Source organism: Oryzias latipes, chromosome 6, assembly GCF_002234675.1.
Source record: "Oryzias latipes chromosome 6, ASM223467v1".
In the NCBI taxonomy this organism is placed as follows: Eukaryota; Metazoa; Chordata; class Actinopteri; order Beloniformes; family Adrianichthyidae; genus Oryzias; species Oryzias latipes.
Window position 1 is genome coordinate 11,640,682 of NC_019864.2, and position 13,795 is coordinate 11,654,476.

The 13,795-nt window shown below is 36.8% G+C and overlaps 1 protein-coding gene across 2 annotated transcripts in view; it reads right to left on the minus strand.

The window, feature by feature from the left end:
• LOC101166715 (potassium voltage-gated channel subfamily KQT member 1-like) overlaps nt 1-13,347 on the minus strand; it is a 202,178-nt gene extending 188,831 nt beyond the window's left edge. The window contains exons 1-2 of one of the 2 annotated variants that reach the window (XM_011475895.3): nt 12,849-13,344; nt 8,967-9,607 (exon numbers count right to left, since the gene is read on the minus strand). In XM_011475895.3, coding sequence (XP_011474197.1) covers nt 8,967-9,460 — 494 coding nt within the window. In that variant the 5' untranslated portion in view covers nt 9,461-9,607; nt 12,849-13,344. Of the gene's footprint in view, nt 1-8,966; nt 9,608-12,848 lie in introns of both variants that reach the window. The other variant, XM_020703847.2, reaches the window with a different exon arrangement.
• Between the last annotated feature and the right edge of the window lie 448 nt (nt 13,348-13,795).

Here is a 13,795-nt window from a genome sequence, read left to right on the forward strand (position 1 = left end):
GAACACTACCTTTCACGTTTATTTTGCTAAACAAAACTATTGTATTTTGTGAAAGAATCCATCCCATAATTCCATGCACCTTTATTAAGCCACAATTAATCATTTTGATACAGATGTAATAACTTCAATTCAATTTGTATTTGAAGTAGATGAGAGTGACTATACAACTATTTTCTGTCTTCCTTTATTTTTTGTTTTTTGCCTATAGTTTTAATAAAATCAGATGTTTAAAAATGACAAACTATATATTTGTTACACTCAGTAGTACAACATGACAAACCCCTAAACCTCTAACAAACAATTTCAAAAATCATAGTATTTAAACTTGCTAAAAACTGCAATAACTACAAATACAAAAATGACAAAATTCAAAGAAAAATGTAAAAGATCTTAAAGTAAATAAATGTTCCAATAAATAGTGTAACATTTGCTAAAGTTTGAGCTATAATAAGAACACTGGCTTTTTGTGAAACAATATGATAATAATAATGATAACGGAATGATCCATCTTTTTCCATCTAGCATATCTCATGAACGTAAACTGGAAGTGACCCATAGCATTTAGCTAATGCAGACACTAATCTCTCTGTAAGTAAAATCCAACAGGAGGTTTCTTTCCTGCCCCCCATCCACCCCCTCCAGCCCACGTGGACAGTGGGCGGTGCCTAAAAACACAAGACTCGCTGGAACCATTTCAATAATCTCCCCAGATTTCAAAACATCTGGCCAACTGCACTTTCACATGGATCCACATGTGCCATTCTTCCTGTACCGCTGAGGCACAGTCACAGCGGGAAATGTAACTTAGAAGATTAACCCCTGATTTTACAACAGCTGCATGACTTTTCGTTATCGTTTTTTTCATTTTGATATTATTATAAATAAATAACTGGACTAAAATGAACAACATAAATGGGTTGTTCTTGTCTGCATCTATTTTAATGTATTATTTTTCTTGTCTTCTGTAAATGATTTGGTTGGAATGGTCCAAATGGAGGAGGATCATCTCCCCAGGTGGTCAGCAAGCTGGTCATTCTGAATGCCATTGCATAAGACGTTTTTTTTTTTTTTAGACATAAAGCCAAAGGGGTGTTACTTACCACATGGATCAAAAGAACCCAAAGGATTTTCACCTACTACACCTAAGTCTGCCAGAACGTGCTGGAACCAGTTTTCTCGAGCTACTGAAACTACAACAGTTGTTTCACTTGTAAACATCTAATAGATTTATTTCTCTTTTTCTGTATATTTTTAAATGACAAGTTTACTCTCGCTCCACATCTCTGATTTTTTTTTTGTTTATTTAAAAAATCTAGAAATAAGTAAGAAAGGTTTCAAATAAATATATACATGCAAAAATTACAATTATTACATTCTTAAATGATGTTATTTTTAAATACTAATAATTTTTTAATGCTCCCCTAAATATGTGTTGTATTAATGTCATCAAAAAGTTAATAATGAAATCAATATTGTGGATTTTTGTAGTTAGTTTTGTAATTACATCTGCATTCAGTGCAGCAACAAGTGAACGCCGTGCAGCAGCAGAGCAGACCGACTAAACTTAATTGAACAAGTGAGCTGAATGTTTATTGATAACTTTCCAAATGTTTGGAAGCTCATTTGTTTAATTTACGGTTTATTAATGTTTTATTCATTAATGGGTGGCTTCCAGGATCCCTGCAGCCCATTGATGAAGACATCAGTATCCCTATCTTCCTCCGTGAAAGACTAGATCTATAAGTTTGTGTGACACTTCCGCCTGAGGAGGAGCACTTTTTGGGATTTTTAGCGTTCTTCTGCCAATATAATAGACTATTTTCATTCCTCTTTGCTGCTTTAGGTTGAAACGAGACGTTTCATCAGGAGGAAGGAGGGGACGTTTGTTTGTCACACTGGTTTCCCTCCGCTTTGGTGTTGTGCGCACTACAGGTTAATGACGTCAGGTGACAAATAAGACTTCTGGGTGTGTCAATAAAAAAGGCAGAATAAAGTAGTGGTCCTCTACACCCAAACATGTATCTTTGCTCCTTATTTTGCATATAAAACTCTGCTTTACCGAAACAAAACTCCAGAAAGCCGGCTACACGAACAATAATTTGATTTTGAGTCACCAAAAGGTTCAGAGTTCCTTTGTATTAGAAACCTATCCAGAAATATATAAAGTGTGGTACCTTTGTTACTGGCTGCAGCCTGGCATTGCGCCCCCCAAAAAAAGGTTTTTGTTTTAATTGCTGAGTGTGAAAATATTTTATGGTTTAACTTTTAACATCAGTAAAAGTCAAATATAGCAGTCTAAATATGGCAGCATATTTAGATCATAATAATAAACCCCAGGACGTGTGGTTTTCAGAGTTCTGAGTCACCGCGAGTTAAACTGCTGGAAATGTTTGCCCCGACACAATGAGGAAAGATCTAAGTAACCACCTGTGTGTTGTTTTGTGTGTGTCGTCTTAATGTAGAGCAGGCTCTTTAGTTGACCTATCAGAGCTGTCATGGGCACCACATGCCGCCTTTCATGCCTCTATTCCTCAATGCTCATCGCCAAGGAGGACAGGAGAATAGAGGTCCACCAGCCATGGCCAATGATAAGTTATGAGTTAGTTAAAGCACTATTGGATGGTAACAGTTAGAAGGACTTTAAAATATACATGAAGGAGAGAGCTCAGGTTCTCTCTTTTGTTTAAGGGGGAAAGACTAGAGCTTCAATTACCGCTGGAAAGAAATGTCATCCATGCAGGGCGCAGACAACAATGTAAATGAAGAGTAGAAAGCAAGTGCTTCCATGCACCACTGATACAAATATATTAATTATACAGACTTGTTCCGTTTAGCTTCATGTGCGATTGCGCTAAAAGGCTTTAAGTGGTACTTTTAATTTAGCCAAAGAAAAGAAAAGAAAGTCTTAAGCACCCGCACCAAAGTTTAACGTAAACTTTAATAGTGGAAAGCACATTCAATGTTGAACAACAGAGGAAACACGGAGACCCGGTCCATTCATGACTGCAGAAACCAGGCTGCATCTTAGACAATTATTAGATTCTACAATGACAAAGCAGAAATGACGATTATAAAAATAATGTACTCATAGGAAAAACATTTACGGCGCACCTAACCCTAACCTGAAATAACTTCAAACTGCCAAAAAGTTAAAAATATAATATTTTTTAAAATCATGGAAAATCAACCAGCAGAAATGCGAGACCTGTTGTGCATAAGATTTTAAAAAACAAATTACAGAAACAGGCTGAAATATGGTTTGACAAATCTTTTGGAGGCAGTTACTGCAAGCTAACTATTTCTGAAACAGGTTTTTTGGTTCACTTCTCAAGAGCTAACTGCTCTGTCTGAAGTCTGTAGGGTGATTTCTCCAGACGACATCTTTCAGCTCCTACTGATGTCCAACAGTTATCAAGACTTATTGGAAGGACACTTCAGAAAAGTACAATGTGTGTTTTAGCTGTTTGTGTTTTTGGTCATAAGCTTGCTACATTCACATGTGACATGCATTCTTGAACACGCGTTTAGTCCATGGTGGTCACACAGGATAGGCAGCTTTTTAACCGTAATCGCACACTTACAGTTGGAAGAGACTTGTTGTGTAATGTCAAATGGGTACAAAAACTTTCTAAGGCCACACGTTTTGTACTTAGAGCCCGAAAATGTGTGTAACACTGAATGAACACGAGTTTTAAACACAGAAGCCTAAAGTGCACATTTACGTGCATTTACATGGACTTTTCTTTGGAAGTGGCATCTTGAACGTGCGTTGCTGAGGGCGGTGTGATCGCAGCTATATGGTTTCATTGTTCCAGCTCAGATTTAAGAAACTCTGAGCCAGCAGAGATGGTTTACCTCATTCCTGCATCTGTCAACATAGGTATTAAATGTTTGTCTAAAAATCCTCATTTCTGTCTTGTGTGTCCAAAGAACACTCCCCCAGGAGACTGGTATCTTGTCAATATGTGATGTGACAGTTTCTCTTCTTGGCTGTCTCAGATGAAGTCCACTTAAGTATAAACAGAGACAGATGTTGTGGTCTGACACTGATGCCCTTTGCCCTTGGTGATCCTCTTTGGAGGCTGTTCTGAGCTCTTATGAGTTTTCATTCATCATATGTTTCTGTTGCAGCTGACTTCAGGGAGGGAGATTGACTTCCTCAGTACACCTCAGTTTGACACGTCTGTGCTGACAATTTTTTAATCATTTCTTTAAGTACAGTCAATTAGTCCCGTTCTGATTCGTTTATTATGTTCAATAAATAATTCTATTAAATCACTAAGACATTGGATTTTTGTTGGTGTACGTTCCTTAATTTATTTTATTCTAACATTCTTTTATTTTTGTTTTTCATGAAAAAATACTTCTGGAGTCAATAGAAAAATAAAAAATGCACACTAGGCCTGCACAAAAATACCAACTATATTGTTATCACAATAACAATCTGGGTAATACGTCCAGCACCCAAGTCGTCAAAAATTGCGATAAATGGTAACCGTAAATGTGCTAAAACAATCTTAGCAGCTTGAAGTATTCAACGAATCAGATAAATCCCTTTACATCATTGACCAATTTCTTTCAAAGGTTGAATTGATCCACGTCTTTTGGACTTTTGAGTCTGGTGTAACCATAACAACCACATCTCCCCTGCTCTTTGTTATCTTTTGTTATCATTAGCAAAGACATGCTTGTTTCTGGTTTTCTTTGGCTTTTAAGCTTTTTTTGTAGACAGTTTAATCAAAAGTGAGTTAAAGGTTTCTCACAATGGACATGTTTGCCACCCGAGGACAAGATGACCTTCAAGGGGGAGTTGAACCACTGACTATCTGTTTGGCAGACGCTTATGGCCACTCGTAAAAAGCAGCTTTGATAGAATTGTTCTTTTTCATGGAAGTGACTGTTTATTATGACTGCACTGTATCATCACCTCAGTACGGGGCTGAGGCCAAGGTTTTATACTTCAATGACTATCTATGCACAATTCAACATCCCCATAAGAACATGCTATCTTCAAATGGTTGCATTCATTAGCCTATGCAAGCCCATTGATCAAAAACAAACCTAGGAACCTAAAAGTCCTGACACGGCTTTCATTTAATTGATAGCACAGAAGGATAAATATCTGCCATTTAACTCCTAAAAATGATGCTGACTGCATTTCTGACACATGTTTTTGAGGAGAATTTTGCAAAGCAGCTACATTCCATCAATGGCAAAAAGGCATTACGATTCAAAGATTAACTTGTGGCACGAAAGCCCTTTTTTATGCTATTGCAACTTTAAGTTGTAATACTGTGTTTATATAGCCGCTTTATCCTGTTATGGATTGTAAGGCGAGGAGGCGGGGGGACTTTATATCAGCTGACAGTGAGCAAAAGGATGATGGCCTCTGGACTGTGAAACAAAACATATTCAAGCAAAACTATTTCCAGACAGTGGAGCAAAAAGAGTCTGCAATCCAGCAGTTTGGAAGTTGCAGGGAGATGTGACTTTTTTGTATTTTTTATATGGGATGCTCAGAAAACTGTTTTATTTGTGCTTTTTTTGTTGTTGCCACAGATGCAATCACAGCAGATTTTAGTTTAAATTGTTGTTGCCTCTTTCTGTTTCAGTTGACTGTTCCTTTGTTTGAATAGGTTCTTGGTTTTGAGTTTTCAGTCATTTTTTTGGTTTGCCACCCTTTTATTTTTCCCTTTATTTTCCAATCGTGGCACAATACAGCCTCGTTTCCACTGAGCGGTACAGTACGGTCTGGTACAGTTTGAATGGTCCAGGCAATTCAGGCGAGCATTTCCACTCAAAGTTGGGCCATAACGGCGCATGTGGGTTGTAGACCGATTGCGTAGCTTTTTGTGTCACAGTAGTGCGACTACAGCAAAAGCAACTTTATCAACAATAACAATCAAGGTCATCCAGCACCTAATTGTTTTCTGCTTGAATTTTGGTATTTCGTATATACAAGTCATTTAATGTTGTTTGAGAGAAGATTGCGGGCAGCGAAGAGGAATACGTTGGCGCAGGATAGGCTCCGGCAGCCCCATGACCCCAAAAGGGAAACATGGAATAGAAAATGAATAAATGAATGGTTTGTCACTTTTGTTTGTTATAATAACCGTTGCCCATTCAATGGATCTCATTGTCTGACATTAGTAGCTCTGGCCTAACCAATCAGTTCCATTTTTCTATGGACCTACAATTAACGGGCACCAAAAAATGGTCTGGTTTGATCTACTTTAATAGGTTAGTTTTAGATTGGAAACGCTCTAAATATCGGACTGGACCGCTCAGGGGAAACAAAGCTTATGGGGTGCCCGTATTTTCCATACTAGAAGGTGAACTTAAAAGCCTAAAAAAATTTTCAAATACAACAGTGCCCCCTATTATCTGAGGTCCCTTATACATGGATTAGTTCTGTGTTGTGTTTACTGATGTTACAGGAATTTTGAGAGGTATATAGCACTCTGTCAAAATGTTTGGTTGGGTGTTATTGTGAAAACGCAAACACAACTAACATGTAGAAGTGTTGGACTGTTTTTCTTATTTTTTTATGTGGTATTAACAAGGTCGGGAGTTAGAACAGTAACATTTGTTTTAGCGGTATAACAGTTTTTTTATGTTCTGCAAACACAGTTGGGAAGTACACGTATTCTGGTTAAGGTATTGCTAACGCTTCTAGCGTGGTTAACATGCAGCAAGTTCTAGAGTTACTGTGAACGGAGTGAAGAAAGTCTGACTGACAGATGGACTCTTATGTCTTGCTTAATGCGCCTTATAAGGAACATAAGTTTGAAAGTAGACCATTTATGGAATGTATGCCGTATGATCCGGTGCGCCCTATAGCGTAGAAAATATGGTATATTTTCAATCTGTTTTAAAGGGAAAAAAATAAGATTCTGTCATTCTACCTTATTTTGTATTGCATTTGGGTCTTTGTCTCCACCGCTCTCCTATATGGCACATTATTCTCACTTTCCGGATCATTTTAATTCCTACATTATAGTTAGACATATCATTTCCTTTGAAATAAAAGGTTTGTTCTGGCTCCTCCAATTGCGGGTATTCTTGAAAAACCGAAGTGATCTCAATTTTTATAAGCTGGTGATCATGCAACAACTGTAGGTTTCTGCTCCTCCTTGGACTGTTCCATTCAGGCTGCGATTTCACATGAGCACTTGGAATAGTCTTCCTGAGCTTTTGTTCTGAACGAGTCAATTAAATACACATGCCAACTATTTATTATAAATAAATTACATTTTTGCAGAATCCATTGCAGAAGTAATCAGCTATGGAATCAATGACAATTGAGCTCTGGCCAAACCTGTGCTGTGTTTTAAGAGGGGGCAAAGGCTAAAGGAAATACTGCTCACAGCACATCACCAAGCTAAGATTGAGCCCGGACATCAATTTGGTCTCTGAAGATACAAAGCAGTCGGAGTTGCTGAACCTGACAATTCCTTGGGGGGGATGGGATGGAGGAGGCACAGGAGAGAAAGAAGGAGAAGAACCAAGAGCTGGTGGAGCACAGCAGGAAGAACTGGGTGGTTGGAGGACCAGATGCATGCCGGTGGGAGACGGAGATTTGCCAGCTACTCTCCGAGTGAGGCCTGCGGCACACTGGGCAAGACAAGAAAGAGCCTTTAACAAAGACATGGAAGAGGCAGAGAAAGTTTCCAGATGGCTCTGCCTGAAGAGGGGACAGAGCCTGATCAGCCATGGTCAGGTCCCCTGGATGAGGTGACCTGACCCTCAAAACATGAATGAGTGTCATCTGGATTACATTTAATGCCACCACTTCTTAGATTTATTTAAAAGTTTTGACAAGAACATTTTTTGGAATTTTTGAAGTTTTTGTAGTTTTATCACATATAATCATGAATATTTGATTGGTTTTGCAGAACTTCATGGAGCAACGCTTTCTTGATGGAAAACAGAATGAGGCTAAAGTTGCCATGAAGCTGCATCTTAAATTAGAGAGTGTTTGACTAGAAGTCTGTTAGAAGAAAACAGTGAGTCTGTGTGTGTTTTCCTGTTTAGAGCTGTTATCGTAAGCATGGTTCTGTGAAACAAAATAAAAAAACTGACTGGGTATTAGGAATATTTAGAAGATTATTACATAATAGGTGAGAGAAAAGAGTTAGTGGGCAAAGTTTGTCATCTTAGTGGTAATAATTAAAAAAAAAGGTAGATGTGGCAGAAATGCTAAAACTATCCATCTAGATTTTTGGAGTTTACAGTGAGATGTGGGCTTTAATTTACAGAGAAGGAACCATTGAATGAAAGATTGACAAACTCCAAAACAGGATGGTAGGGCTGCTTTGATTCTCTGGAAACCTGTAGCGTGTAGCGAGCAACTTCAATCCCACCAACAGTTCAGCTGTATGTGTAAGTAAAAGCCACAATAAAGACATTCAAATCAAACAGGGTTTGGTGTAAAAAGCGCCCTAAAAGAGTCAACAAATCCCAACTTGCTAAAAAAAAAATCTCTGATTAACTTCAAATGCAGCTAAAGAACCATATGTCAAATTTCTGAGGATAATTCTCAAAAAATGGAAAGAAAAGGGATCAAAGGGTCACCGAGTTGGTCATTTTGATCAATATTTATGAATGGGGGACCTTTCTTTGTGGATTTTTTATGGGTGAATTTTCTCCGGGGACTCCGGCTTTCTCCCACCGTCCAAAAAACATCCTTCACAGTTTATTTGGTTACTTTAAATTGCCCCTATGTGTGAATGTGAGAGTTTATGGGTGTGTGATTGTGTCCCTGCGACAGACTTGTGACCTGTCCAGGGTTCCCCCTGCCTACGCCCACGGGTGGCCGGGATAGGCTCCAGCAGCCCCATGACCCCGAAAGGGACAAAACGGCTTAGAAGATGAATTCATGAATGTTGCCCCAAACTAGTTAGTAAACAGCTCGTTCTGATGGCAACTTTCCATAATGAGCAGAAACGGATATGAAGAAAACTCACACTAGAAAGTGGTAGAGGAAGCATTTCATTCCAGCAGGTCTCTCTAGAAAGTTGTAAACATCGCCCTGCATGCTGGTCTTGATGTAGGGACTCTGAAATTCCTTCTGATGATGACGCAGCCAACTGGAGCGAGGGAGGGGTGGCGGGATTGGGGTGACGGAGGGCTGGTTGTTTGTATTCTCCACCGCCGGGTCCTTTGTGTCAGCAGTCGGGCAGCCGGGAATGCCTGATCCATTATTTACCACAACGGGCTCCAGTTCCAGTGAAACAGGAGAGTAGCATCGGATGCTCGATGCAGGGACTTGCAGAGCCGTGCTGCTGGTGATGCTTCCGGTGGAAGCTGCAAGGTCCATGTCATGGTCCAGGCTGAGGCTGAGGCTCGTGGTGGCGCATCCGTTAGGACTGCAGTGTATAAACGAGCTCCTCATCCTCCTGTCGCGGTCTCGTTGCATGTGGCACGCCACGTGGAAAGAGCGTGTCCTCCGTTCCCCCATTGCTGCCCCTCAGGATGGTCTCGAAGTTCTTACAGGTTCTGACCAAACGTTTCGGAGAAAAAAATAAAAAGTAGAAACTAAACTTAGCTACGCATAGCTAGCTACCTGCAGCAGGAAGCCTTTGTTGAAGCCCATGTTTTTCCATTCCTGCGAAATGTATTAAGAGAACAGTCAGACATAAATACTGAATAAATCTAATTTAAATTGCATTTAATATTCTGTTTGATTTTTTAATCAAATTTTTGTCGTTTGTGGGAAACATAGTTCAAACACCACATTATTTACAATAAACAAATTCAGAACTTGTGAATTTATTCCACAAAATAACACATTATTTCATAAAATCTAGCAGAAAGGTTGTTCTTTTTCTTTAAAAATGCAAAAATGAATAAACATCTTAAAGAAGAATATTTTAATTGCATTATATATTTTTGTGGTTTTCAAATTTGAATTTTGATTGTTTGTTTAAAAAAGAATGAAGAGAACAAGTTATTTGCAATTAAGATATCCAGAATTTATGAATTGATGCTACAAATGTGAAAATTCCTTCATTAAAACTAACAGAAAAGTTGTTTTTTTGCCTAAAAACAAAGCAAAAATGAATCAATAAACACTATGATTGAAGATTTTTTTTTTATTCCATTAATTCATATTTTAAAGCCAACCCCAGTGAGCCTTTGAATCCACTCAAACACCTTTTGTTCCATTTTCATTTGTCATTTTTTCTGAACATCTTTCAATTTGAAACTAAAAAAAACATCTTTTTTGCCGCACTCTTAGTAGCTTATGACATCCCGCATGCTGCAATAAATCATCATTTTTGTTTTTCATGATAATCCAGATGCTGTGAAATTAAAGCTTCCAGTGTAATACTGAATATTGTATGAACATCTGCTACTCTGACAAGTGTCGCCCTCACATGCATGGAAAATAAATCTTAATCTAAAAACGTCAACAGATTAAATCTGACAGTAATAAATCTTCTTCTTTTTAGCATGTTACCATTACACTGCTGCGGATTGTTGTGCACAGAGTGCTAATGCTGATTAGAGCATTACATTGCATAATGGCTGCAGCCTGAGCACCAGAATGTACGGATCTAGTGCAATGCAAAGAAATTCATAAAAAAAAATATATGTTTTAAAATATACTAAATTTTGATGCTGATTTGAATTTCTAGCAGTCGTGAATACTAGAAACGCCTACCAGGCTCCAAATGTTCTCAGGACAGAATCAAGTATGACTGCAAATTACAGCACCTCAAGGTCATTTCCAGCGACCTCGTCTGAGGATTTTCTGCAGGAGGAACTGCTCAATGTTTGGTGTCCCAAATGGATGTCAAACCCTGTCTCTTCTAAGAAGCATAACAAATGCATGCTGTGCGCTACGAACACATTTAAATAAAAACATTTTACAAAACCCGAAACGCCACAGACGCAACATCAAATGTGCAAAACTGGGACTGATAAAAGCTGCAAATATTTGCAGTCGTGGGTTTTGTGTTCCTCCTTTTGTTACAGAATTTTATGCCTGAAGTCATCGCTGGATTATTGTAAAAGTAAAACACATAAAACAACAGAAAATCTTTAATTGTTCATTAGTTGATTAATCTATAAAAGCTTGTAGGATGTGTAGTTTATTACAGTAAACGGCCCCTTACAAAAAAAACTTTGCATTTGTCAAAATAAAAGGCAATTCTACAAATTGCATGTTAAAGATTTCATTCTTTTTGGTAACGCTCCAGTTTTTCTTTTTTTTTTTTCTTTTTTTGGAAGTCCCTCCATTCTCAACTTTGGAAGAATAAACGAGACGAACGGAATTGTTTCAACCTTATCCGACACACAATGAACAGACAAGCAAAGGCTGATAAATGAAGCCAAAGTATCTGAGCCCACTGTGGACTGACCTCCCATTATATTGATATGACCTCTGTGGGTTCAGCGTCACAGAGACCTCTTATCTCTTGACTGTTTTATAAGACTGAAATGTTGATTTAAAACAATGGTTCAGCATTAAGTCAAATAAAAGATGATCTGGAGTTTTTTTAGGATTATATGTCAATTAGCAACACCTTTACTTTGAAAACTACCAAGAAGATGTTGGCTGTAATATTCTGCTTGATTATGATTGAACGATTCAATAATAAATGCATTTGATCAAAGAAAATTATGTGTTTTATGTGTTAGTTTTTTAAGTAGATAAAACATATGTTACTGAAAAATGTCAGAATTATGTTGACTTTAACTATAGATTTATTTTGTTTTTTATATTTTAAAAATTTCTATTTCTTGTTGATTGCATGAGTGTGTTTTTTTTTGCTAAAAAAAAAAGCAAAACTGAATCAACCACTGTAAATGAAGAATATTTTAATGGCATTTTATATTTTGTTTTTCAAATTTAAATTTCAAATGTTTGTGTAAAACAGAATGAAGATAAATCGAATTTAAAAAAATCCAGGACTTATGAATTTATGCCCCAAATTTTAAAATTCCTTAATTATAACTAACAGAAAAGTTGTTATTTTGCTTAAAAACAAAGCAAAAATGAGTCAATAAACAGTGAAGAATTTTTTTATTACATTAATTCATATTTAAGAGCCAACCATACAGAACCTTTGCATCCACTCATACAACTTTTGTTACCTTATCAGTTGTCATAAAACCTAGTTTTTCTGAACATTTCTTTCAATTTGAAACCAAAATAACAGCTTTTTTGCACCACTATAATGACATCACAGCGTTAGAGACTTATTATCTGTTGACTGTTTTATAAGACTCAAATATTAATTTAAAACAATCTGTCAGCATTTAGTCAAATAAAAGGTGATTTGGAAATTTTTCTAGTATTATGTCTTAATTAGCAACACCTTTACATTGAAAACTACCAAGATGTTGGCTGTAACATACTGCTTGATTAGGATTGATTGATTTTTTAGTAAATTTATTAGTAGTTTGATCAAAGAAAACTATGTGATTTGTGAGTTTGTTTTTGAAGTAGAGCAAACTTATATTACTCAAACAAAGTCACAATTATGTTGACTTTAACAATAGGTTTAAATGTTGTTATTTTTATTTCAAGATGTATATTTCTTGTTAATTACATGGATGTATCTTCATGCAAATTAGCTGTTTTAGGGTCAATAAAGACGAATGGGACCAAAACAGTGAAATTTATGATTTAAGAAAAGGTTTTTTAGTAAAGAAATTAAACTTTTTGGTTTTTTTCCCTTGTCTTTGGTTTGATCCTTTTTTTCTACTGCTTTTAAAATTATACATGTGTTGTTGTTTTTTTCGGCCAACACAGAAACAAAACACAAACAATAAGATCCCTTTCCACTGGAAATGAAATATAGGCTGAAATAATTTGTATTAAACGTGGAAAATCTCACCTTAACTCTCCAGACTGAAGTTGTTGCATGTGGCTCTCATAAAGAACACGTCTTAAAAATTAAAAAAAAAAATAAAAGTTGCTTCTTTTACGCACATAGATTCCAGCCGGACATGATATCGATCAGAAATGCTCCTCTGACGCTCAGAAACACACAGGTTTTATATGAAACAGTGAAACTCCAAAGACCTCATCAATCGGCTGCTGACTGCAGGACACGACCTGTCTCTTCAGAAGTGCATCGCAGCTGTGCATGGACAAATGCTGCCTTCATGGCGTTCCGGATTTCACGACACTTGCGGTGCCTAAGCTTGTTCCCATAGGAAAACAAACAACAAGATGACAACATTTTTTCTTTAGGTCAGATTTTATTAAACTTGAGTACAGAAAAAATAATGAGGCGTCTACATCCACGGTGTTTTTTTTTTACTTAAAACTGTTATGTCATTACCGCAAGCAGAGTCTATTTAGAATTTTTTTCTAAGCGTTGTTCAACCAAAACTATAAAACAGCTACATTTTTATTTGGATATAATAATAATAATAATAATAATAATAATAATAATAATAATAATAATAATAATAATAATAATAATAAAAGTTGGCTTTTTACAGCCTATATAATATTTATAATTGTGGTAATTAAAGCTTGCAGCTGTCAGGTTTATTGTATTTGAAATGCACAAAGAAAAATACTAAATCAATAGAAACCAGACAAGTTATAAAACACAACAAAAACAAACAAATAAATAGTACAGGCAAATATTTGGCCACACGAAGTAATAATATCTGTATGTCAGGAATGTACTTGAATGCACCACTTGTTTCAAACAGCAGCAGCTGGCAGATGAGAGCGAACAGCTGGTCAAACGTGAGTCTACCAGTAAGAACGCACATCGAATGGGATTATTGTCATTAGTATATATTAAATGGTATATCACATTTGCTA